Source organism: Oncorhynchus mykiss, chromosome 5 (genome assembly GCF_013265735.2).
Source record: "Oncorhynchus mykiss isolate Arlee chromosome 5, USDA_OmykA_1.1, whole genome shotgun sequence".
Taxonomy (NCBI): Eukaryota; Metazoa; Chordata; class Actinopteri; order Salmoniformes; family Salmonidae; genus Oncorhynchus; species Oncorhynchus mykiss.
The window spans coordinates 57368270-57394758 of NC_048569.1; the positions used below are offsets into that span (position 1 = coordinate 57368270).

Below are 26489 nucleotides of genomic sequence, written 5' to 3' on the forward strand. Positions count from 1 at the left end.
GGTGGCATTGTTATGCTGGAGGGTCATGTCAGGATGAGCCTGCAGGAAGGGTACCACATGAGGGAGGAGGATGTCTTCCCTGTAACGCACAGCGTGGAGATTGCCTGCAATGACAACAAGCTCAGTCCGATGATGCTGTGACACACCGCCCCAGACCATGACCGACCCATCCCGCTCCAGAGTACAGGCCTCGGTGTAACGCTCATTCCTTCGACGATAAACGTGAATCCGACCATCACCCCTGGTGAGATAAAACTGCAACTCGTCAGTGAAGAGCACATTTGTCAGTCCTGTCTGGTCCAGCGATGGTGGGTTTGGGCCCATAGGAGACGTTGTTGCCTGTGATGTTTGGTGAGGACCTGCCTTAGAACAGGCCTACAAGCCCTGTCCAGCCTCTCTCAGACTATCGCAGACAGTCTGAGCAATGATGAAGGGATTGTGTGTTCCTGGTGTAACTCGGGCAGTTGTTGTTGCCATCCTGTACCTGTCCCGCAGGTGTGATGTTCGGATGTACCGATCCTGTGCAGTTGTTGTTACACATGGTCTGCCACTGCGAGGATGTTCAGCTGTCCGTCCTGTCTCCCTGTAGCACTGCCTTAGGTGTCTCACAGTACGGAATTGCAATTTATTGCCCTGGCCATATCTGCAGTCTTATAGTTAGATTAGATTAAACTTTGTCATTGAACAAGTACAAGTACACCACAATGAAATGCTGTTAGCATCTAACCAGAACTGCAAATAAAAGATTACAAAAAATGTACAAGTGAAACAATTAAGTACAATCTTTGTTATTAAGTGGGATGTATTATTGTGCAATGAAGGCAAATTGAAAGTGCAAGGAGGCATGCAACTGAAATGCAGGGAGAGCAGCAATGAGGTTACCGAGGTAGACATGTACATGTACAACTGAATAATGTCCTTAATCAGACTTTGCAAAGCAATGTCAGAGTCAAATCAAATTTCCAACAGTGCAGTTCAAGAAGAAGAAAATATTTACCAAGTAGACAAAAATAAAGAGTAACGCAATAAGAATAACAATAACGAGTGTTGAGGGTCCAGGAGAGGTCCTCGGAGATGTAGACACCCAGGAATTTGAAGCTGGGCACACGCTCCACCTCAGTGCCATCAATGAGAACTGGGGCGTGGCTGCAGCTTTTAGACATCCTGTAATCCACAATGAGCAAAAAAATTCATAATCCTTGAATACATGTAAGTATTCAACCCCCTGAGGCAATACATGTTAGAATCATCTTTGACAGCAATTATGGCTGAGTATTTCTGGGTAAGTCTCTAAGAGCTTTGCACAACTAGATTGTACAATACTTGCCCATTATTATTTTCATAATTCTTCAAGCTCTATCGAATTGGTTGTTGATCATTGCTAGAAACCATTTTCAAGTCTTGTCATAGATTTTCAATCAGATTTAAGTCAAAACTGTAACTCTGCAAGAGGAACATTCACTGTCTTCTTGGTAAGCAACTCCATTGTAGATTTGGCCTTGTGTTTTAGGTTATTGTTCTGCTGAAAGGTGAATTAATATCCCAGTGTCTGATGGAAAGCAGACTGAACCAGGTTTATCTCTAGGATTTTGACTGTGCTTAGCACCATTCCATTTATTTATTTTTATCCTGAAAACCTCCCCAGTACTTAATGTTTACAACCATACCTATAACATGATGCAGCCACCACTATGCTTAAAAATATGGAGAGTTGTATTCAGTAATGTGTTGTATTGGATTTGCCCCAAATGTAACACTTTGTATCCAGGACAAAAAGTTTTTTGCTTTGACACATTTTTTTCAGTATTACTTTAGTGCCTTGTTGCAATCACAGGATACATGTTTTTGAATAATTTTATTCTGTACAAGCTTCCTTCACTCTGTTAATTAGGTTCGTATTGTGGAGAAACTGCAATGTTAATCCATCCTCAGTTTTCTCCTATCACAGCCACTCTGAAACTGTTTTAAAGTCACCATTGTATATTGATCCTGTACAACATCCAAAGTGTAATTAATAACTTCATCATGTTAAAAGGGATATTCAATGTCAGATTTTATTTTTTACACATCAATCAATAGGTGCTCTTCTTTGCGAGGCATTGGAAAACCTCTGTGGTCTTTGTGGTTGAATCTGTGTTTGAAATTCACTGCTCGACTGAGGAACATTACAGATAAAATTATGTGTGGGGTACAGAGATGAGGTGGTCATTCAATTTATTTTTTATATTATTTTATTTAACTAGGCAAGTCAGTTAAGAACAAATTCTTATTTACAATGACGGCCTACCATAGACAAAAGACCTCCTGCGGGGACGGGGGATGGGATTAAAAATAAATAAATAACATATAAATATAGGACAAAACACACATCCCCAGAAGAGAGACAACACAACACTACATAAACAGTGACCTAGGACATCAACATAGCAAGGCAGCAACACATGACAACACAACATGGTAGCAAAACAACATGGTAGCAGCACAAAACATGGTTCAAACATTATTGGGCACAGACAACAGCACAAAGGGCAAGACGGTAGAGACAACAATACATCACGCAATGCTGCCACAACTGTCAGTAAGAGTGTCCATGATTGAGTCTTTGAATGAAGAGGTTGAGATAAAACTGTCCAGTTTGAGTGTTTGTTGCAGCTCGTTCCAATCGCTAGCTGCAGCGAACTGAAACGACGAGGGATGTGTGACCCAGGGATGTGTGTGCTTTGGGGACCTTTTAACAGAATGTGACTGGCAGAACGGGTGTTGTATGTGGAGGATGAGGGCTGCAGTAGATATCTCAGATAGGGGGAGTGAGGCCTAAGAGAGTTTTATAAATAAGCATCAACCAGTGGGTCTTGCTATGGGTATACAGAGATGACCAGTTTACAGAGGAGTACAGAGTGCAGTGATGTGTCCTATGCATTGGTGGCAAATTGTATGGCCGAATGGTAAAGAATGTCTAGCCGCTCGAGAGCACCCTTACCTGCTGATCTATAAATTATGTCTCCGTAATCTAGCAAGGGTAGGATGGTCATCTGAATCAGGGTTAGTTTGGCAGTGGGAGGGGATAAGACTGTATCATCTGCATACAAATGGATGAGAGAGCTTCCTACTGCCTGAGCTATGTTGTTGATGTAAATTGAGAAGCGCATGGGGCCTAGGATTGAGCCTTGGGGTACTCCCTTGATGACAGGCAGTTGCTGAGACAGCAGATTTTCTGACTTTATACATTGCACTCTTTGAGAGAGGTAGTTAGCAAACCAGGCCAAAGACCCCTCAGAGACACCAATACTCCTTAGCCGGCCAACAAGAATGGAATGGTCTACCATATCAAAAGTTTTGGCCACGTCAAAAATCATGTTAAACACTATCATTGCACATATAGTGAGTCCATGCAACTTTTTTTGACTTGTTAAGCAAATGTTTACTACTGAACTTATTTAAGCTTGTCATAAAAAGGGTTTGAATGCTTATTGACTCAAGACATTTCATTTTTAATTAATTTGTAAAGAATTTTGAAAAACATTTCCATACCTATTATGGGGTATTCTGTGTAGGTCAATTACAAAAATGAAATGTAAATTGAATCCATTTTAAATTCTGGCTATAACACAACAAAATGTAGAAAATGTGTCAATGGGTGTGAATACTTTATGAAGGCACTGTATACACTAGATGACTAATAGGCCTCCATCTTTCACAATATGGCCGAGCCTAACCGAAAGGCAAACACTTTCATTGTCCCATTGCGCACTAGTGGCTCCTGTGGTGGGTCGGACGCAGTACACACTGACATGGTCACCAGCTGTACTGTGTTTCCTCCAACACATTGGTGCAGCTGGCTTCAGGGTTAAGTGGGCACTGTGTCAAGAAGCTGTGCGGCTTGGTTGGGTTGTGTTTCGGAGGACGCATGGCTCTCGACCTTCAACTCTCCCGAGTCCGTACGGGAGTTGCAGCAATGAGACAAGACTGTAACTATCAATTGGATACCATGAAACTGGGGAGAAAAAGAGGTAAAAAACAAAAAACAAACAAAATATTTTAAAAATAATTTACTTGTGGGTGATAACCTCTAGTCTTGAACCCAAGACTGTAGAGGTAAAAATACTGCCTGCAGTCCCGAAGGGATCATAAAGTCATTTGGCTGACTGTAAGAATGTGCAGTAATTATAATAAGAAATATTCTGGTGGTTAATGGAGATTCAACAAATCTGTTATTGCATGATGATTTAAAAAATGTGATTAAGAATCAAATGTATGTTTACTGGAATTTCGCTACCTTTAATGCAGAATATGGGAAATATTTGGACTTCTGAACTTCTGAAACGTAAAATCTGCTCAGCCTGTATTACTTATGGGAAATGGCTTGCTTTAAGAAGGAGCTGTGAGGTAGCAGAGTTCTCTAGGACAATTGTTGATATCGCAGAGATTGAGCATCTTGATCTTAATGAGAAAGCTAAATTGAATGATTAACAGAATCAACTTGATACATTTTATGCGGAAAAGGCTAGAGGAGCCTTCATAAGGTCCAGAAAACAATGGCTTGAAAAAGGCGAAAAGAACAGTAGATACTTTTTTTATTTGGAAAAGAGAAGCGGGGAACTCAGCACACTTCGGAAATGTAAGATTAATGAGGTAACCTCTGAGGATAGAGAGTTATTATCAGACTTTGCCACTAAGATTTATAAGAATCTTTACTCCTTAGATTTTTTATTTATTTTATTTCACCTTTATTTAACCAGGTAGGCTAGTTGAGAACAAGTTCTCATTTACAACTGCGACCTGGCCAAGATAATGCATAGCAGTGTGAACAGACAGCAACACAGAGTTACACATAAGTAACAATAAACAAGTCAATAACACAGTAGAAAAAAAAATAAACATAAAAAAAGGGAAAAAAAAGAGTCTATATACATTGTGTGCAAAAGGCATGAGGAGGTAGATGAATAATTACAATTTAGCAGATTAACACTGGAGTAATAAATTATCAAGTGGTCATGTGCAGGTAGAGATATTGGTGTGCAAAAGAGCAGAAAAGTAAATAAATAAAAACAGTATGGGGATGAGGTAGGTAAATTGGGTGGGCTATTTACCGATGGACTATGTACAGCTGCAGCGATCGGTTAGCTGCTCAGATAGCAGATGTTTAAAGTTGGTGAGGGAGATAAAAGTCTCCAACGATTTTTGCAATTCGTTCCAGTCACAGGCAGCAGAGAACTGGAAGGAAAGGCAGCCAAATTAGGTGTTGGCTTTAGGGATAATCAGTGAGATACACCTGCTGGAGCGCATGCTACCGGTGTGTGTTGCCATCGTGACAAGTGAACTGAGATAAGGCGGAGCTTTACCTAGCATGGACTTGTAGATGACCTGGAGCCAGTGGGTCTGGCGACGATTATGTAGCGAGGGCCAGCCAACTAGAGCATACAGGTTGCAGTGGTGGGTGGTATAAGGTGCTTTAGTAACAAAGCGGATGGCACTGTGATAAACTGCATCCAGTTTGCTGAGTAGAGTATTGGAAGCCATTTTGCAGATGACATCGCCGAAGTCAAGGATCGGTAAGATAGTCAGTTTTACTAGGGTAAGTATGGCAGCGTGTGTGAAGGAGGCTTTGTTGCGAAATAGAAAGCCGATTCTAGATTTGATTTTGGATTGGAGATGTTTGATATGAGTCTGGAAGGAGAGTTTACAGTCTAGCCAGACACCTAGGTACTTATAAATGTCCACATATTCTAGGTCGGAACCATCCAGGGTGGTGATGCTAGTCGGGCGTGCCAGTGCAGGCAGCGAATGGTTGAAAAGCAGGCCTTTGATTTTACTAGCGTTTAAGAGCAGTTGGAGGCCACGGAAGGGGTGTTGTATGGCATTGAAGCTCGTTTGGAGGTTAGATAGCACAGATAACAGTTCGAGTGACTCTAAGGATCTCCTTGATTCTATAGAGAACTCGGTTAGTGAAGAATTAAATCAGTCTTTATTTATTTATTTATCAATTATGGACATCCAATATAGGGTTGGTCAATTACGAAATAACAAATCTCCAGGTTGTGATGGATTAACCTCTAAATTTGACAAAACCTTCTCTGAAGAAATAACAAAAATTTTACTTGAAACCTTTAAGGAGGCTATAAAGAAGGGAGAACTACCTGCATCTCTGAAGCAAGGGGTTATTACTCTTATACCTAAACCACACAAGGATCTATTAAATATTGATAATTGGTGTCCAATCACACTCCTAAATAACGACTACAAAATTCTCGCCTCAATCTTTGTGAAGGGTTAAAGTCATGCTTGAATGATCTGATTGATGAATGTCAATGTCAGGGTTTATGAAAGGGCGCCATATATCTAATAATCTGAGGCTGGTCTATTGGTTGACTTCCCTGTTATCTTATTTTGGGATTTTCAGAAAGCATTTGATACCGTAAGTCACAATTATATCTTTGATTGTCTTTGAAGTTTGAATCTTTTTTTGTTGATGCTATTAGAACTCTGTATAATGGTGACAATAGCTTTATCAAACTCTTTCATGGAACATTCTCAAGGTTTAACATTTACAAAGGAATACGACAAGGTTGTCCAATCTCACCTTTTTATTTTTGTTAGTATCTCAAATCTTATGCTCACTAGTTTATCAAAGTCAATTTGAAGGCATTACATTCCAGGCCAGAGAGATCAAGATATCCCGACTGGTGGATGACACCTCACTTTTTTTGAAAAATGTGTCACAAGATAGATTAGCATTGGATATTGTGAAGCAGTTCTCCAAAATCTCAGGTTTGGTTTTAAATCTTTCCAACTGTGAGATGTTTGTTCTGAAAGGTGCTGTCAATCAGCATCTCTGAAAAAGATACTGTAACATACCTCGGTGTAAAGATCACCAAACATCTTAAGGCGGTGAATGTTCTTAATTTGAATCCTGTAACTGGATCTATCAAAAGGTCGAGTGCTTTTATCAAAAGCTGATGGGCTATCTCGTGCATCCTATTTTTTTTTCATCTATTGACTTTTCCAAATCCACTTGCTGTACCTTAGATAGGCTATTGTACAACTTCATATGGAAAAACAAGCCACATAAGATAATAGATGTTATCACCAACAGGGTTTGTGATGGCAGTCTAAATGTCTTAGACTTCATTCTCTTTAATCAGATATCAAATTTCATTTAAAAAATTATCATGGTTTCTGGAATATTATATCTCATTTTGTTTTCAGAAGCTCTGGGCTTAATTTTTTTACTACAATGTCCCTATATTGTGGGTAAACTTCTTGTGAAATTGGTGGATTTTCACAAGCAGGCTTTAACGTCCTGGGCTTTGCTGTATAAAAACAACTTTTCACCTCATAGGTGTTTTATATGGAATAATGGGTCGATATTACTTAGAAACAGGATGCTATTTTACCGTAACTGGTTCTCAAAAAACATTGTCCTTGTCAGCCAATTAGTTAATATTAGTGGGAATATATTTACAGAGCTCGGAAAATGATACTGTTATAAAAGCTATAACTAGTGGGATAAAAACTTTACTTCAGAATAATGCATATTTTGGAACATCTCCTATTGTAAGCGATATCCAGGTGAATGGCATAGGTTTACTAGATAATAAATTCAACAATTGTTTATGAAGGGATATTTTATACAGGAATTGTTTGTTTGATGTAAACACACAAATGTATGGTGACCAATAAAGTAAAGGATATCTCCTTTATGATTATCCATAGATTCTACCCGTGTAATAGCTTGATTTCTAAATATATACCTAATGTTACCAGTGAACGCAGTTTTTCTGAACTAGAATCGGAATCTATCGAACACTTATTCTGTAATTGTTACATTGTTACTACACTGATTCCACAATTGAACGTCAGTATGTCATAAATCTCTTTATTTTATTAGGAACATTTTTCAAACAAATCAAAATGTATCTGATTTGGAAAACTATTTTGAATCATTAAAACGTATAAAAAACAAAATGTAAAACACAGGATTCGATACGTCTGTATTTGATTTGATATAATGTGGATTTGTATTATTATTTTTCTCCTAATTATTTATTTGTGTAATACCTCTGGCAGTTCTGTTTTTTGTGTTTTGCATGTTACGGTTTAATAAAATATATATATTGTTTAAAAAAAAAATGAAAAAAAAAAAAACGTTAGAGCGCATTTCTTTTTTTCTTTTTCTTTATTTCTTAAAAAAAAAAATCAAAATGCAGATCAACAATTTACATTCTTACATCATACAAAACAGAATGCAGGGATTAATGAGAAAATACTAAAACTGTCACTTTCTGACCTTAGTTCCTTTGTTTTGTCTTTTGTTATAGTATGGCCAGGACGTGAGTTGGGTGGGTTGTCTATGTTAGTTTGTCTATGACTTACTATTTCTGTGTTTGGCCTGGTATGGTTCTCAATCAGAGGCAGCTGTCAATCGTTGTCCCTGATTGAGAACCATATTTAGGTAGCTTGTTGTCCATTGTGTTTTGTGGGTGGTTGTTTCCTGTTTAGTGTTTTTGTTTCACCTTTCAGGACTGTTTGTTTGTCATGTTTGTAGTTTTGTCTAGTGTTGCATATTTCATTAAATAATATGAACACTTACCACGCTGCACCTTGGTCCTCCTCACCTTCTTCCACCAACGACAAGCGTTACAGAACCACCCACCAAAAAGGACCAAGCAGCGTGGTATCGGGCAGCATCGCTGGACTCCTGGACATGGGAGGACGTTTTGGACGGATAGGGTTACTACACATGGGAGGAGATCCTGGCTGGAAGGGATCGCCTCCCATGGGAACAGGTGGAGGCAGCCAGGAGAGCGGAGGCAGCAGGTAATGGGAGCCAGCGCTTCGAGGGAACACGGCTGGCAAGGAAGCCCGAGAGGCAGCCCCAAAAATGTATTGGGGGGGGGGGGGGGGGGGGGGTACACGGGAGTGTGGCTAAGTCAGGTAGGAGACCTAAGCCAACTCCCAGTGCTTACCGGAGAGCGAGAGGGACCGGGCAGGCACCGTGTTATGCCGTGAGGCGCAAGGTGTCCCCGGTACGTGTGCATAGCCCGGTGCGGTACATTGCAGCGCCTCGCATCAGCCGGGCTAGAGTGGGCAACGAGCCAGGTGCCATGAAGCCGGCTCAGTGCATCTGGTCCTTGGCTAGGGTCCCCAGTCCAAGGTCGGCGGCGAGGGTTGCCGCTCTTAAGAAGCCACGGAGGCGGTTAAGGAGGCGGAGAAAGACTATGGTGGAGTGGGGTCCACGTCCCGCGCCAGAGCAGCCACCGCGGACAGACACCCACCCAGACCCTCCCTTATAGGTTCAGGGTGGGGGGGGGGGGGGGGGGTGGGGGGGGTGGGGTACTGTCACGTTCTGACTTTAGTTCCTTTGTTTTGTCTTTTGTTTAAGTATGGTCAGGGCGTGAGTTGGGTGGGTTGTCTATGATTTTCTATTTCTGTGTTTGGCCTGGTATGGTTGTCAAACAGAGGCAGCAGTCAATCGTTGTCCCTGATTGAGAACCATATTTAGGTAGCTTGTTTCCCATTGTGTTTAGTCGGTGGTTGTTTCCTGTTTAGTGTTTTTGTTTCACCTTTCAGGACTGTTTGTTTGTCGTATTTGTAGTTTTGTCTAGTGTTGCATATTTCATTAAATAATATGAACACCAACCACGCTGCACCTTGGTCCTCCTCACCTTCTTCCACCGACAACAAGCGTTACAAAAATAAACAAAAAATATGAAAAAATAAACAATTCAAGTGGAATTGTAATCTCTGTGAAAACATCTTATTGTAATGATTTAGGAAAATGTTATTCTTGTTATTATGCACTAGGGTTAATGTTTTAATAAAATAGTTAAATTCAATCAAAAAAATTGTAATTTTGGTGTAGAATTTTTGAATTTTTGTTTGTGTATAAAGTCTTTGGCAACAAGGATAAAAAAATGCACAATCATTTCAATGGTCTTGTCATTATTGCAATAGTAACATATTATATGTTTCATGTCAAAAACATGGGTAGTCATTCATGTCATGTAACTGCCAATTTCTGATCTCTGTATCAATGTCAAATAAACCAAATCGGTTGGACAGTGGACCACTTTGTGATGTTTTTAAGAGTGAGTACTTTTTTATGTAAATCTGTCAAATGAGTAATTGATTAAGTATCTGTAGATTGGTGAAAGGACCATCCTTAAAATGACACTTTTAAACAAACACTCAAAAGGTATACATACAGGTAGAGGTCGACCGATTAATCGGAATGGCCGATAAATTAGGGCCGATTTCAAGTTTTCATAACAATCGGAAATCGGTCATTTTGGACTCCGATTTTTTTTATATATGTATGTTTTTTTACACCTTTATTTAATTAGGCAAGTCAGTTAAGAACACATTCTTATTTTCAATGACGGCCTTGGAACTGTGGGTTAACTGTCTTGTTCAGGGGCAGAACGACAGATTTTTACCTTGTCAGCGCAGGGATTCATTCTTGCAACCTTACGGTTAACTAGTCCAACACTCTAACCACCTGCCTCACGAGGAACCCGCCTGTTAAGCGAATGCAGTAAGAAGCCAAGGTAAGTTGCTAGCTAGCATTAAACTTAATCATTCATAATCACTAGTTATAACTACACATGGTTAATGATATTACTAGTTTATCTAGCGTGTCCTGCGTTGAATATAATCGATGCAGTGCGCATTCGTGAAAAAGGACTCGTTGCTCCAACGTGTACCTAACCATAAACATCAATGCCTTTCATAAAATCAATACACAGAAGTATATATTTTTAACCTGCATATTTAGCTAAAATAAATAAGTATTTTGTAAGGGTTTCCCAAAATTCTGACACAAATTTACATTCAAAGAACAAGTGAGACACATTCTCATGTTCTTTTTCACAGAAAACACAGATATCATCAATAGCCACAAATGTGGATATCATAGAATTACATGGATATATCGTATGTCAAATTTAAAAGTGCACTTCCTTAACTTTGCTTGGTATACAATATTTGTAAGGCCTTCACCATGCATTTTTCCAGACAATGTCAGGAATAAGCATGTTCCAGAAAATGTCCTCTCTGTGTAAATTGGTTTTGGGAATGAAGAACTTGTCTTATATATTTATTACAACAAGATTTCTCAAGTAAGCCCAAGCCTTCCAATCTAAGTTCTGGATAAACTTTGTGATCATTACCAAAGCTAAGATGAGTTTTCATTAGTGTAGTTAGACCACTGGGAACGGCTTTGATCACAGAAATAAACTCTTCCAATGTTATAAATTGTTCATATGTGAGAATATTACCCTTGTCGAAAACATCAAGAACAAAGTCAATATTCCTCTCATGCAAGCTGGGGTAGAACAATGACTCATTCCTTACAGTTGTGTCTGAATTATTCCACAAAAGAGCTTTATTGTGCAGGAAACATATTTTCCAGGCTATTAACACTTGTTGGTGAAACCTAGCCAGTTTAGCAGGTAATCTTTCAGGAATATAATTACATTTCAGTCAAATTGAAAACCTCCCAATTTATTAAACACATTATTTGGAATGAAATACCATATTGAATCAGTATTGATTCATCTTTCAACCAGTTGATCTTGAAAGTGTTTTCTCATAGATGTTTTGAACGCACTGATGAAGTCTGAAGTCCGAGATTTTTGAGTTTCCAGCTGTTTTGAACGCGGCAGCATTGGCCAATACATCGCATTAGCAGTCCAGGGTTTATATACACAATTGGTTATTTAATGTATCGTTAACACTGGCCACAGCGATTCGGTTGGTCTTGCGAAGTGTCAATCTACAGATTTTCCGCCCTATAGATAAAGTAGGGGCGTCTCTGTATGACATCATTTGCCAAACTTTTCAACATGGCGACACAACAAACGGAAGCGATCGAAGCAATGGAAAATGCGAACCGAACTTCGCATCCTGGCTTCAGTAACGACAAGTATTCTCTGCTCGTCATTGTCGGTGGACATAGTCGGACTGGATTTGTGGACTACGTGGTGGCAGAGATAAAGAGAGGTAATGTGGCTCAATGTTGATTGATTTTGTGCCAGACCGCGCTTCCACCTCCCAATTTGGCTCGAGCTAGCGCCTTCAGTACAGGTGACGTTGCATACTGTATTACTGCGTTTTCAAGTATATTCCGTCAACAAATGGTTCTAATTGCAAATCAACACACACATCAGCCAATTGTCACTGAAATATCCCATTAGGGTCGTGAATATATGTAAATGTTTTCCACGACGAAATACAACGTTAAAGATGATGCCACATGCAAACCCCGTTTGTAGTAGACATTAAATGGAAAGATAAGGGAGGAAAAAGCCAGTGAGGGATATAATAGCAACAAGGCTGTTGGATCTCCTGGCAGATGGTTAGCAGAGGGCATCTGCATGGTGTGTAAGTTAACATAACAAAATGGTCAATATGGTGTGTTTAGTGTAAGTTCATAAAACAAAATGGGCAATATTATTTTACTTCGTTTTACTAGTTGATCACTAGTTTTGGATGATCTTGCCTGATAGACCAGCTGTCAATCAGACCATAAACTAGACCGCTAGGTTAGCAACGGAAGTTTAAACTATTTAAAATGATCAGGCAAAAATGTAAAGGTAAGAGAACAATTAATGCAATGGCATGGTTTAGCACTTGCTCTATAATGATTAGTTCTGACATTTAAATCTTAAATACTGTCTTCAATATTTACGAATACATATTTTGTGTAAATTATCATTCATTTATTTATTTAACACATTTCAGCACTACATAAAGTTTAAAAATAAAAAATAAAATTTTTACACACATTTCGACGTAATCATTCTGGGATTCAAGTGTTAGACATGTCCCAAACCCTTCCTCCAAACTTTTTTCCTCGCTTTGAGGACAATACAGTGCCACTGACACGGCCCGCTACCAAAACCTGCGGACTCTCCTTCACTGCAGCGGACGTGAGTAAAACATTTAAACGTGTTAACCTTCGCAAGGCTGCAGGCCCAGACGGCATCCCCAGCCGCGTCCTCAGAGTATGCACAGACCAGCTGGCTGGTGTGTTTACAGACATATTCAATCAACCCTTATCCCAGTCTGCTGTTCCCACATGCTTCAAGAGGGCCACCATTGTTCCTGTTCCCAAGAAAGCTAAGGTAACTGTGCTAAACAACTAACTCGTCATCAAGCTCGAGACCCTGGGTCTCGACCCTGTGCAACTGGGTACTGGACTTCCTGACGGGCCACCCCCAGGTGGTGAGGGTAGGTAACAACATCTCCACCCCGCTGATCCTCAACACTGGGGCTCCACAAGGGTGCGTTCTCAGCCCTCTCCTGTACTCCCTGTTCACCCACGACTGCCATGCACGCCTCCAACTCAATCATCAAGTTTGTGGACGACACTACAGTGGTAGGCTTGATTACCAACAACGACGAGACGGCCTACAGGGAGGTGGTGAGGGCCCTCGAGTGTGGTGTCAGGAAAATAACCTCACACTTAATGTCAACAAAACAAAGGAGATGAAACAGCAGAGGGAGCACCCCCCTATCCACATTGACAAAAGAGTAGTGGAGAGGGTAGTAAGTTTTAAGTTCCTCGGCATACACATCACGGACAAACTGAATTGGTCCACCCACACAGACAGCGTTGGGAAGAAGGCGCAGAAGCGCCTCTTCAACCTCAGGAGGCTGAAGAAATTCGGCTTCTCACCAAAAGCACTCACAAACTTCTATCACCTCCTGGTACGACAACTGCTCCGCCCACAACCGTAAGGCTCTCCAGAGGGTAGTGAGGTCTGCACAACGCATCACCGGGTGCAAACTACCTGCCCTCCAGGACACCTACACTACCCGATGTCACAGGAAGGCCATAAAGATCATCAAGGACAACAACCACCCAAGCCACTGCCTGTTCGCCCTGCTATCATTCAGAATGCGAGGTCAGTACAGGTGCATCAAAGCAGGGACCGAGAGACTGAAAAACAGCTTATATCTCAAGGCCATCAGACTGTTAAACAGCCACCACCAACATTGAGTGGCTGCTGCCAACATACTGACTCAACTCTAGCCACTTTAATAATGGAAATTGATGGAAATTGATTTAAAAATGTATCACTAGCCACTTTAAACAATGCCACTTAATATAATATGTTTACATACCCTACATTACTCATCTCATATGTATATACTGTACTCGATACCATCTACTGCATCTTGCCTATGCCGTTCTGTACCATCACTCATTCATATATCTTTATGTACATATTCTATATCCCCTTACACTTGTGTGTATAAGGTAGTAGTTGTGGAATTGTTAGGTTAGATTACTTGTTGGTTATTACTGCATTGTCAGAACTAGAAGCACAAGCATTTCACTACACTCGCATTTACATCTGCTAACCATGTGACAAATAAGATTTGAAAGTATCTTACCTAGAATGACTGTTTGATGTGCAGGTGGTCACCAGAGTTCTAATTATTGGCTTTGATGACCTTGTCATTGAAGCATATTCATAAAAATGTTCTATGCTATTTTGTTACCAGTATATAAAGCTGGGGCAGTTAAGCTGCATTTAGTTTTCTGTCTGTACACCATATAAGATTGTTCTTGATGACTGCAAGTGCCTCTGAGTGAATTAAGGTAACTGTGCACTTCTACCATGAATCACATTTATTTCAATTCCATGATCACATGACATGATGCAGAGTTACCTCTGTCTGGTAGTGGCAGGGGCTCCAGTTTGTGTGTGCATTGGAATTTGCTTGGCTCGTAGTGTTGAGAAATCCAATAGCTGTCATTTCCCACTTCTGATTAGCTGAGGGAAGCTGTTTTATGCTGAGTTCATCTTTTGCAGACTTGCATTACTAGCCACACAGCAGATCATTCTTACATCCCATTGCAACAAGGCAATGGAAGGGCTCAACATTTGTACCCGCCGCTCTAGCTAAGGAGCCGAATAGCTTTTGCCTCACTTTCCAAGGACATTGCTCCAGAGAAAAGTTGTGGTATGTTTGTTTACTAAACACGGCAGGAAACACATTGAGCAGGCGGAGACATTTTAGAATACATTTAGCCTACGTTGTATCTTCCTCATCCCTTTAAGACTGCTTGACTTGGTGGAAAATGTATCTTGGCTTGCATCCATAAAATGCACTGTGTTTAAAGACTCCTGTCTGGTTCCAAGATGCGACTGTGCTGGACTTCTGGAGGTTTTTCTCACCGGGGAGGGACTTCTCCAGGGTCAAGATAGGGGATCATTGTAAAGGTCTGGCCTCTTGAGACCACTCAAGACCTCAGGGTCCTCTAGTCTCACACGAAATCATGGAATGGGTGGGCTTTTCTCCCAAGCTTGTAAGGGTGCCTCCTTGCTGTTTGTTTTAGTTTAGTTACTGACATACAGCCCTGCGCATCTGTCAGGGTGTTGCCTTAATAGCTCCGACTTTGTAGAAAGAAACAGTTTGCGGTGAGCTTCGAACACTCCAAGGCTAGTAACATTCACAAAGCTTGTTTGTAACTTGCTTGTAGCTGATTTATTTTTTTCTTCCCACTCATGCTTCAATGAATAGCAGGAAATTATATTTCCAAGTAACGTCAACATCCTGATTTGTGTCACCCCGTGTAGCGTTAGTTAATGGAAGCATATGCCATTTTTTATTTTTTTATTTCTTCCGGCTACTTCGAAAAATGAGTAACAAATCAAATGGTGATGAGTGATTCCTCAAACACAGACAAAAAATAATGATTTTTTTTAGGATTTTCACAAAATGTAATCCATAGAATAGTCCTTTGGTAGAAGGATTGTTGACATATACAGTGCATTTTGAAAGTATTCAGACCCCTTCCCTTTTTCCACATTTTGTTACATTACCAGATTGTGTGGAGGCACAGATCTGGGGAAGGGTACATAATGTCTGCAGCATAGAAGATCCCCAAGAACACAGTGGCCTCCTAAACTTCTTCCATTTAAGAATGATGAACTACCAAGACTCTTCCTAGAGCTGGCTGCCTGGCCAAATAGAGCAATAGAGGGAGAAGGGTCTTGGTCAGGGAGGAGACCAAGAACACAATGGTCACTGACAGAGCTCTAGAAGTTCCTCTGTGGAGATGGGAGAACATTCCAGAAGGACAACCATCTCTGCAACACTTCACCATTCAGGCTTTTATGGTAGAGAGGCCAGATGGAAGCCACTCTTCAGTAAAAGGCACATGACAGCCTGCTTGGAGTCTGCCAAAAGGCACCTGAAGACTTGAGAAACAAGATTCTCTGGTCTGATGAAACCAAGATTGAACTCTTTGGCCTGAATACCAAGCATCACGTCTGAAGGAAACCTGGCACCATCCCTACGGTGAAGCATGGTGGTGGCAGCATCATGCTGTGGGGATGTTTTTCAGTGGCAGGGACTGGGAGACTAGTCAAGTTTGAGGGAAAGATGAACGGTGCAAAGTACAGATGAAGAGCTCAAGAACCTCAGACTGGGGGCGACGGTTCACCTTCCAACAGGACAACGACCCTAAGCACACAACCAAGACAACGCAGGAGTGGCTTCGGGACAAAAATTCTGAAAGTCCTTCAATGGCCCAGCCAGAGCCTGGACTTGAACCCGACCGAACATCTCTGGAGAGACCTAAAAATAGCTGTGCAGCAACACTCCCCATCCAACCTGACAGAGCTTGAGAGGATCTGCGGAGAAGAATGATACGAACTCCCCGAATACAGGTGTGCCAAGCTTGTAGCGTCATACCCAAGAAGACTCGAGATTGTAATTGCTGCCAAAGGTGCTTCAAGAAAGTACTGAGTAAAGGGTCCCCCCTAACATTTTTTTCAATATTTGCCGAAATGTCTAAAACTGTATTTTTGCTTTGTCATTATGTGTAGATTGATGAAAAAATTAATATTCAATACATTTTAGAATAAGGCTGTAACGTAACAAAATATGGAAAAAGTTAATGGGTCTGAATACTTTCTGAATGCACTGTATCTACCTCCATTACTCCAGTATCCATGCACATTGCAAATATGGTATTGGAACTGAACCTGTATGTCTTTAGTATGCTTACTTACTTATTGTTTGTCATATTTCTTATTTCTCATGTTTTCTTTTCTACGGATTACATTTATTGATTATTGCATTGTTTGGGTTTGAATTGGCAAGAAAGGCATTTCACTGTACTTGTGCATGTGAACTTAAAACTGAAACTTGAATATTTCATGGCCCTAAACCCGCCCACCCTGCGGATATAACCGTGGGGACTGCGTGTTATGAGTCAACCCGCGCATCACTTGTACACCTTTAGTCACTCACCCTTCTAGATAGCTAGCACTGGTTAGGCTGTTTCAAGAGAACTTCTTTCACCAATTAGCAGGCTGGTGTTCGACCTGTGGCAAAGTTGGTTCCACATTGGATAGTCTTCTTTTGTCTGGGTTACATGAGGAATCACTTTGATTTGATTTCTGTGCCCTTTGCATAGGCTTGTAGACTCTGCTGCTACATTTTAGCATGTTCTCTTTCGGATAGTTTCCCCATGCTCACAAACATTACTTGATTCCCATAAATTCATGCAAGTTGGCAACTTGTGTACCATTACAAGGATTGACTGCAAACGTCAATGAATAGTTTTGGTCTCAAAATATGTAATTGTCATGCCTGCGTCAGTGTGCCTTGGCAGCGTTCAGTGTGATGGAATGGTGAAGTCTCTTGAAGAAGCCAGCAGCCCTGAATGCCCAGCTACGCTGACGAGCATAAATAATGCAACCTATTTACTTCAGCTTGGCTTCACCAGCGTGCCAGAGAACAGAAGTCTGTTGTTGGTTCCTCCACTACCCCTTTAGCATTAGCTATTCGGAGTTACCTTATCACCATCCAGACAGACTCCAACAACCGTGCAGTTCAGAGGCGAGGTGTGGATGTACTACCCATAATACCCTGGGTTGCTAGGAGAACATTGTGCTTAAAAAGCAGAGGTTGGGTAAGTTGGTAGTGGCATTCGATGTTGTCCACCATGTCTATCTGGTTCAGCTTGGGCTGGGGAGGGTACTAGGGATGATGTAGCTGTGTGTCTGAGTGTGAAAATACTGGCCTGCATCTTGTTGAGAGCCCCATAATGAGACTTGATGTGTAAAGTTCAGTCATTAGCAGTGTTTCCCCTAGGATTTTGTTTTAAAGCAATGGAGAAGTTAGCCGGCTACGGGGGTCTGGGTGAATTCCCCCTTGGAAGATTTGTTTTTGTACACTGGGAATGTTACTTCTGGTGACTTTTTAAAAACCATTTAAACTCCAATACATGAACATTTAATTATGCCAAGCTCATACTGACACATACCCATGAGCCCCCTGTCTTGCATCCTCACCCACTGAGTCCCGACCGACACCGGATGTCCATGAACTTGAAAACTAGTTGAAATTTGGTCAGTCCACCCTGGCCTTGATGTTAACGTCCACAGAGAGAGCGGACTAGACCAAATCTGAGCCTATCATGGACGTATGTTTAGCAAGTTTTGATAGTACAGTGAGTTGAGCATAGAAGAGTACTGTACAGTTAAAGTACAGGACAGTGACTACAGCACAGTCGATTATAGTACAATGCAATACAGTACAGTAAAGATGTCTAAAGGAGAATGACATTAATTTCCATAGTTATGCATTTCTGTGTAGTACAGATCGGGGATTCATTACCGTAATTCCATTACCAGGTGTAAATCCACTTACTGTAGTTTAATAACCAAAATATATTTTTTTTCAAACTCAAGGTGCCATGTCATAGCTGACATACCATTCTTTCTGCAGACATCTTTGGATCTTAATTTGGAGGAGATATTTAATATTTTTTGAAAAACCTGTTTGCATTAAAAACAGATTTTATCGTAATTCCATTACCAAAGTTTGCATCTGCAAAGTTCTTCCACTAAATTTAGGTTTTGTAAATGTTTCCATGGAAATTGTTAAAAGTAGTCCTCGTGCATAAAGTTGTATGTTTTTGTTAAACTTTTAAAATAAATCATTTTTGTTTGGCGTACATTTTAATGCTAAAACTGTGTTAAAGCTTAATTCTGTTACAGTGGAATTGCCCGTCAGTATCTGTGTTGAGGCTATGTGACTGATGTCACAAACACTTCCTCTCGTGTGTGTGTGTGTGTGTGTCACACTGCTCACCATATCCTTCCCTTCCTGGTTAGTGATGGAGGCAGGCGCTTTGTTAATGATTTTGTTTGGGGAACAAGCCTGAAGAAACGGTCTTGTGTTGAAGATTCTGAGTATAACATGATTAAGTGTTTGGTGATGACTGTCAAAACATTTTTTTTCTATGAATGCAGACCCTGAATACTGTATCCCTCCTACATGGTCACCATGCTTGTGATTGCTGGCAAAGTGCAAATAGAAGAGGGGCTTCCTATTGAAAGAACAACGCTGTGCAGATGGTCTGTCAGTTAGTTGGTTCAGCTGTGCTGGTTCTTATGTGTTTTTGTAATGTGCTGATGGACGGCCTAGAAAAGATAACAGACATTTTGACCTGCTGGGGTTTTCTTTGCTCCAACCCAACGGTGGGTCAAACCAGCCCTAGTCTAGCCCAGACAAGTCTTCTCTTGTCTGAGACTTAGCAGCTGCCTCTGTGTACTCTAGAATCCTCTCAGCCCCATTTCCCATCTGTTACCACCAGTGTCCAGTGTACTCCCTCTTGAGTGTCTGTGTTGTATGTGCCACTGGCTTAACACTAGACCCGCTAAAGCGGCCATTTTGACAGCTCATGAATTGATTTTATTATTCTGCCATTTTTAAAGCCATGTCCCCTCTGTCGTTGACTTTTCCTAAATAAGTCTATATAACACACTGCCGTTGTTAGAATTGTTATATCACAAACAGAACTGGAATTAGAACCAGTTTTAGGAGGGCGTGTCATTATTTGAATGGTTTTCCCCGTTGCCCCTTCTCCCATCAGTAGTTCCTGCTCCGCTCATTCTCCCGACGTTGGAAGGTGCAGTGGCCAGTTGATAATCACCCCGGTAATTGCCTCAACTGAACCTAAATGAATCATGACCTCTCTGATTTTTCTTCTGATTCTACACCTCCGAGGCCTAAGTGCAAAAAAGCCAGAACGGTGTGCACTGAGCAGGTCCCCCGCGCCACCACCAAATGAAACGGTGAGAAAGGAAGGGAAAGGCACCGTTTTGGAAAAGATCCACATCGGGCAACAGGTGAGCAAGTGTCAGAGAATGTGGTGATGAGGCTTGTGGAACTTTACGTTGGCAAGGGGAGAAATGTCACAGTGGTCAATTTCTTCACTTTACTGTCATCGGTGAACAAGTTGCTTGCAAATAAAACAAGCTTAGTCGGCACCATGAACAAAGTAAGACTGGGAGCTTCCTCCCTCAAAATAAGGCACCTGCCCAGTCGTTGTACTCCACAACGGTGCTGAAGAATGACAACACTCACACTATACCAATTAAATGCAAGAAAGAGGGGTTCTGTCATGAGCAACATGCATCCGACAGTTGCCATCGACGGGGACACAATAAAGAGAACCGGATACTGTTACGCAGTATAACCAAAGATATGTCAATATTGCATAATACACATTGCCATATATATACTGAACAAAAATATGAAGGCAACATGTTAAGTATTTGTCCCATTTTTGAGCTGAAGTTAAAGATCCCAGATACAATCCATACTTTCAAAGTGCTTATTTTGCTAATTTTGTGTACAAATTTGTTTATCCATGTTAGTGAGCATTTCTCCATGGCCAAGATAATCCATCCACCTGACAAGTGTGGCATATCAAGAAGCTGATTAAATTGAATGATCATTACACAGGTGCACATTGTGCTGGGGACAATAAAAGGCACTCAAAAATGTGCAGTTTTGTCACACAACACAATGCCACAGATGTCTCAGGTTTTGCAGGAGTGTGCAATTGGCATGGTGACTGCAGAAATGGCCATCAGAGCTGTTGCCAGATAAATGAACATTACGTTTTCGACCATAAGTTGCCTCCAACTTTGTTTTAGACTTTTGGCGGTACGTCCAACCGGTCTCACAACCGCAGAGCATGTGCATGGCGTTGTGTGGGCGAGCAGTTTGCTGAAGTCAACGTTGTGAACAGAGTACCTCATGGTGGCGTTGGGGTTATGGTATGAGCAGGCATAAGCTACGGACAACGAACACAATTACGTTTTATTGATGGCAATTTCAGTGTACAGGGATACTGAGTTCCTGAGGCCCATTGTCATGCCATTCATACCTCGTGTTTCAGAATGATAATGCATGGCCCCATGTCGCAAGGATCTGTACACAATTTTCCGATTGCCACTAGGCATGAAAGGGGGGCAAAAAAATGTCATGCTCTGATCTGGTGATCTACTTATCCCTTGTGCAAAACAGCCGATGGCTGTGTATGTCTGTTCGGCGCTCACTAGCGTGTGAATATTTTATTCAGTGTTTGCTAGCACCAGCTTTGGCTGGACCAAGTTAATACAATAGTTGATACAATGTTTCAAGTTTCTTGCAAACAGGCCATGCATAGCCAATGTGATTTATAGGATATTTGTTTTATCAGGATATTTTCTACCTTTGGGCTTCAATGTGGGACTATCATTTGTTTTTCAACAGGACAATGACCCAACATACCTCCAGGCTGTGTAAGGGCTGTTTTACCAGCCAGCTGATATGTTGATGATGTTGTCGTTCAGCCACGACTCCGTGAAGCATAAGATATTACAGTTTTTAATGTCCGGTTGGTCGTTTAATCTTCCTCGTAGGTCGTCGATTTTATTTTCCAATGATTGCATGTTAGCTAGTAGAATGGAAAGCAGTGGGGGTTTATTCGATCGCCTATGAATTCTCAGAAGCCCGACCTCCATCCTCTTTTTCTCCGTCTTCACGCAAATGACTGGGATTTGGGCCTGTTCCCGGGAAAGCAGTGTGTCCTTCACGTTGGACTCGTTAAAGGGGAAAAAATTATACATTAGGTATATCAGATGACCTGGCCTGCACAATCCCCCGACCTCAACCAAATTGAGATGGTTTCGGATTTGTCGGACCGCAGAGTGAAGGAAAAGCAGCCAACAAGTACTCAGCATATGTGGGAACTCCTTCAAGACTGTTGTAAAAGCATTCCAGGTGAAGCTGGTTGAGAGAATGCCAAGTGTGCAAAGCTATCAAGGCAAAAGGTTGGCTATTTTTGGTTACTACATGAGTTCATATGTGTTATTTCATAGTTTTGATATCTTCACTATTATTCTACAGTGTAGAAAAGAGTAAAAATCAAGAAAAACCTTTGTGTCGACCGACCGACCGACCGAGACAGACATATCTCATCTATCTCATATTTCAATTGTTCGAAAAAACAGAATACTCTTGTTCTACCAAATTATTTTTTAGTCTGGGATGGCCCTAGTAAAGAGAGAGGAAGAGGCGAAGCAAGGTTTCAGTCTCGCCAAAATAAGCCCTATGTGTTTCTATGGGCTTATTTTGAACCTCAGCTTGTCGCCTTTCTTCCCTTCTTTGGGACAACGACTCCCATTATTATCAATTGAAATTGGGTGACCAGTCCTTCTGGCTGTGCCGGCTGGAGATTATAACAGAATATGGCCAAGATGTTCAAACGTTCATAGATGACCGGCAGTGTCAAATACTAATCAGTGGTTGTAGAGGGTGCAACAGGTCAGCACCTCAGGAGAAAATGTCAGTTGGCTTTTCATAGCCGATCATTCAGTTAGACAGCAGGTGCGGTGGTGAGAGGGTTAAAAACAGCAGGTCCGGGACAAGGTAGCACGTCTGGTGAACAAGTCAGTTGAAACTGGAGCAGCAGCAGCACGACCAGGTGGACTGGGGACAGCAAGGAGTCATCAGGCCAGGTAGTCCTGAGGCATGGTCCTAGGATGATATTCTATTAGGATGATCATCTCGTCATTACATACAGATCTCTGGTGTAAATGGGAAGGTGCACACAGCACAGAAGGAGACGAGACCAAAAAGACAACATGAGAACAAGCGGCCATAAACGCTCATAGAAACAAAAGAAACAAAACCGTGCAAAAACATTTATTCGACTTCATTAAATGTATCGTCCCGCCCTAGTTTGTTTGTGTGTGTGTGTAAGGTCCAGTGATTGTGCATGGAGCCAGTGCAAGAATGTCAGTGCAAAAAAAAAGGTGCTCAATGGAAATAGTCTGGGTATCCATTTAATTAACTGTTCAGCAGTCTTATGGTTTGGAGGTAGAAGCTGTTTGACAATTTTTAGGGCTTTCCTCTGACACCACCTGGTATAGAGGTCCTGGATTGCAGGATGTACTAATTGATGCACTGGACAGTACGCACTACCCTCTAGCGCATTGCGGTCGGATGCCAAGCAGTTGCCATACCAAGTGGCGATGCAGCCAGTCAAGATGCTCTCAATGGTGCAGCTGTGTAACTTTTTGAGGATCTGAGGGCCCATGACAAAACTTTTCAGCCTCTTGAGGGAGGAAGTGGCGTTGTCGTGCCCTCTTCAAGATTATGTTGGTGTGTTTGGCTCATGATGGGTTAGGGCTGAGCAGTATACCTTTTTTTACGATATACTGTTATTGATGCACGGACCAGTTTGGGTTTTTACTTTACCTTCTATAACGGTATTTGAATGTTTGGTTTGTTATCTTATACGCGGTGTGTAACGTCCATTTTTATAGTTCGTTACTTGAGTCCTCTCTCGCCACTCTCTCTCAATGCCGCTTTCCACACAGACCTTTCACTCAAGGAGCTCATTTGTTGTTCCTCGACCACGAGACACGTGCGTTCAGTCTGCATGGTCAATGCAGCACATGCAACAATGTTGATGACAACAACGCTGTTTTTACTTTGCTTCTTAATATAAATCCACTAACGTAAACTCACCCCATTCCGTACAAATGTGCGCAATCGCAACATTCAAATGAGGCTACAAAGAAAACTAATGGGACTGTAGCGACTGTGTTGACTTCAAAATCTGGGGTGTGAACTACGTTTCTATTCAAGAGTTGATCGACATGGTAATGGCTCTATAGTATTGGAGTAAAGTTGAGAACTGACCCTCCGTTACATCGTGACGTGTCATGGCGCAACGTACAGCACGCATAAAGCAACTATTTCTGTCTTACAATCTCTCCACCAGGTGTAGCACTTCTCTCATAGTTTAAAAACAAGAAATGGACAGTGACGGGGGTAAGGGGGGATACCTAGTCATTTTTTTGCGTCATCATTGCATGCGATCATCATTCTCAAAGCCACTGTTTACTTCTAAGATCACTTTAGCACCGCCCTAAAAACCCCATTCAAAACCTTCAAATAAGTATGTAATGACACATCAACTCTTTATAGTGTTTTATTTACATTTTAGAGGCCATAAGGGAATAAGTTGGACAGATCGAGTGAAAAAAAGCAATGTTCCCACACATCTCTCCTTCTCACTATCACGCGTTTGTTTCCCGTTCCCACCCGCCATTTTTAAAAAGACCCGACGGGGCTCATTGTCTTCTTGAATCATGCAGAAACGGGCAGCGTGGGGTTCATGTAATTGATTCTGTTGGAAATGGGAGAAGTTGTGCTTTACAATGGTATTGACATTACAATTGATCTGGAAGTATTACGTTTTTGGGGCGCTAAAATTAGGTCAATTTTACGGACCAAGGCAATGTACAAAAGTGAGTCAGTTTACGTTAACGTTTTTATAATTACACTATTAGTTTGTGTTTCTTACATCTGCAAACAGCTAGTTTATTTTCTTAGCAAGTTGTTCCTAAATCTTGTTAGCTGCTAATTGTTAGCTGCTAATGCTAATCGCTAGCTAGCTAATAAATGTACTGAGTAAGAGCAAACATAATTAGCTATACAGTCTGATAATACTAGTGATGGTTTAGACCTAAATCAGCATGTTTTTGCAACAGTATCTTCTAAATTAAAGAGGAATACACAAAGCAAGAATGTTAGCTACATGAAGTAGCTAAGAGAAAACGTGCCCCAATTTTTTTTTTTTGGGGGGGGGGGGCCATATCACTCAGCCCTATGATAGGTTCTTAGTGATGTGGACACAGAGGAACTTGAAGCTCTCATACCGCTCCAATACAGCCCCGTTGATGTGAATGGGGGCGTGCTCTTCCCTCTGTTTCCTGCAGTCCACGATTAACTCCTTTTGGCTTGCTGACGTTGAAGGAGAAGTTGTTGTCCTGGCACCACACTGCCAGGTCTCTGAGCTCCTCCCTGTAGGCTGTCTCGTCGTCGGTGATTAGGCCCACCACAGTCGTGCCTTCTGCAAACTTAATGATGGTGTTGGAGTTGTGCCCGGCCATATAGTTGTGGGTGAACAGGGAGTACAGGAGGGGACTAAGCATGCACCCATGTGGTGGATGTGCGGCCCATCAGGAAGTCCTGAATCCAGTTGCAGAGGGAGTTGTTTAATCCCTGGGTCCTTAGCTTAGTGATGAGCTTGGAGGGCACTATGGTGATGATCACTGAGCTGTAGTCAATGAACAGCATTCTCATGTAGGGGTTCCTTTTGTCCAGGTGGGAAAGGGCAGTATGGAGTGCAATAGCGATTGCGTCATCTATGAATCAGTTGCGGCGGTATGCAGGCTTGAGCAGTAGGTATACCGGGGTATTTGGAAAAAGCCATGGTATGGTTTTTCAATACCATCAAATAGGGCTTGGCGATGTGGTCAAAATCTTATATCCTGATATAGGTCATTTCATATAATGATACATATCACGAAATACACATTTTCTGTAAATTCAATGAATAAATAGTTTATATAAAATGACCACATGTGAAGGCTTATTTCTTATTATATTTTGAATTATACTCAACAAATAAAAGGTATTTGCATTTGGCCCCTTGGGTTGAGTGTTTGCACCAACTCACGAAGCCCCCTGTTTCTCGACCGTGTAAATTGGGGCCATGTCTTTGCAGATGCAAGTTGTAACTGCAGCTGTTCTCCTTCCATCTTCGTAATTGTTTGCCATATGGCGTGCTGCGGGCAAAAGCCTCTTGCAACGTCTGAGTCCGGGGTTTGTTTTGAGCACTCGACTGTACTTTTTTGGGTCTCATCCGTAGACTCTCTCCGTACTGTTTCACGTGATTCTTGCGTAGGTGGTAAGAGGTTAGTGGTGTTTGAGCCTGTTGTTAGGACCGGCCTGCGGCATATTTTGCAAAGGACGGTTTTCTGGTCCGTGTCAGACTTTTCATACCCAAACCACGTCCATGCGACCGAAGTAGACCTTCTTTTAGGTATGGTCTCCGTGCTCTGTTTCGCGTTCTCTCCATGTTTGTTTGTGTTGCAAAGCGACTTCCAATTGCCAAACAATATTGCCGGAAAGAGTGTGATTTGCAACACAACGAAATTAACGATAGAAAAACATCTATCGTTTAATATTATTCTCTATCGTCACACGATATATATCGCCCGGCCCTACCGCCAACAATTTTTTGGGGGAAGTTTTTCAATGATTTTGAATATTTGTAGCAACTTTTTAAGTTAATCCCTGCTGTCAACTTGTGCAATACGTTAGGAGATAAA

The 26489-nt window shown here is 41.5% G+C and overlaps 1 protein-coding gene across 2 annotated transcripts in view; it reads left to right on the plus strand.

Annotated features, from left to right (window-relative positions):
- The first annotated feature begins 11827 nt into the window (after positions 1-11827).
- Positions 11828-26489, plus strand: part of LOC110524121 (microtubule-associated protein 1S) — a 47227-nt gene continuing 32565 nt past the window's right edge. For both annotated transcript variants that reach the window (XM_021603473.2, XM_021603474.2), the window contains exon 1: positions 11828-12000. In XM_021603473.2, the coding sequence (XP_021459148.2) occupies positions 11844-12000 (157 nt within the window). In that variant the 5' untranslated portion in view covers positions 11828-11843. The remainder of the gene's footprint in view (positions 12001-26489) is intronic.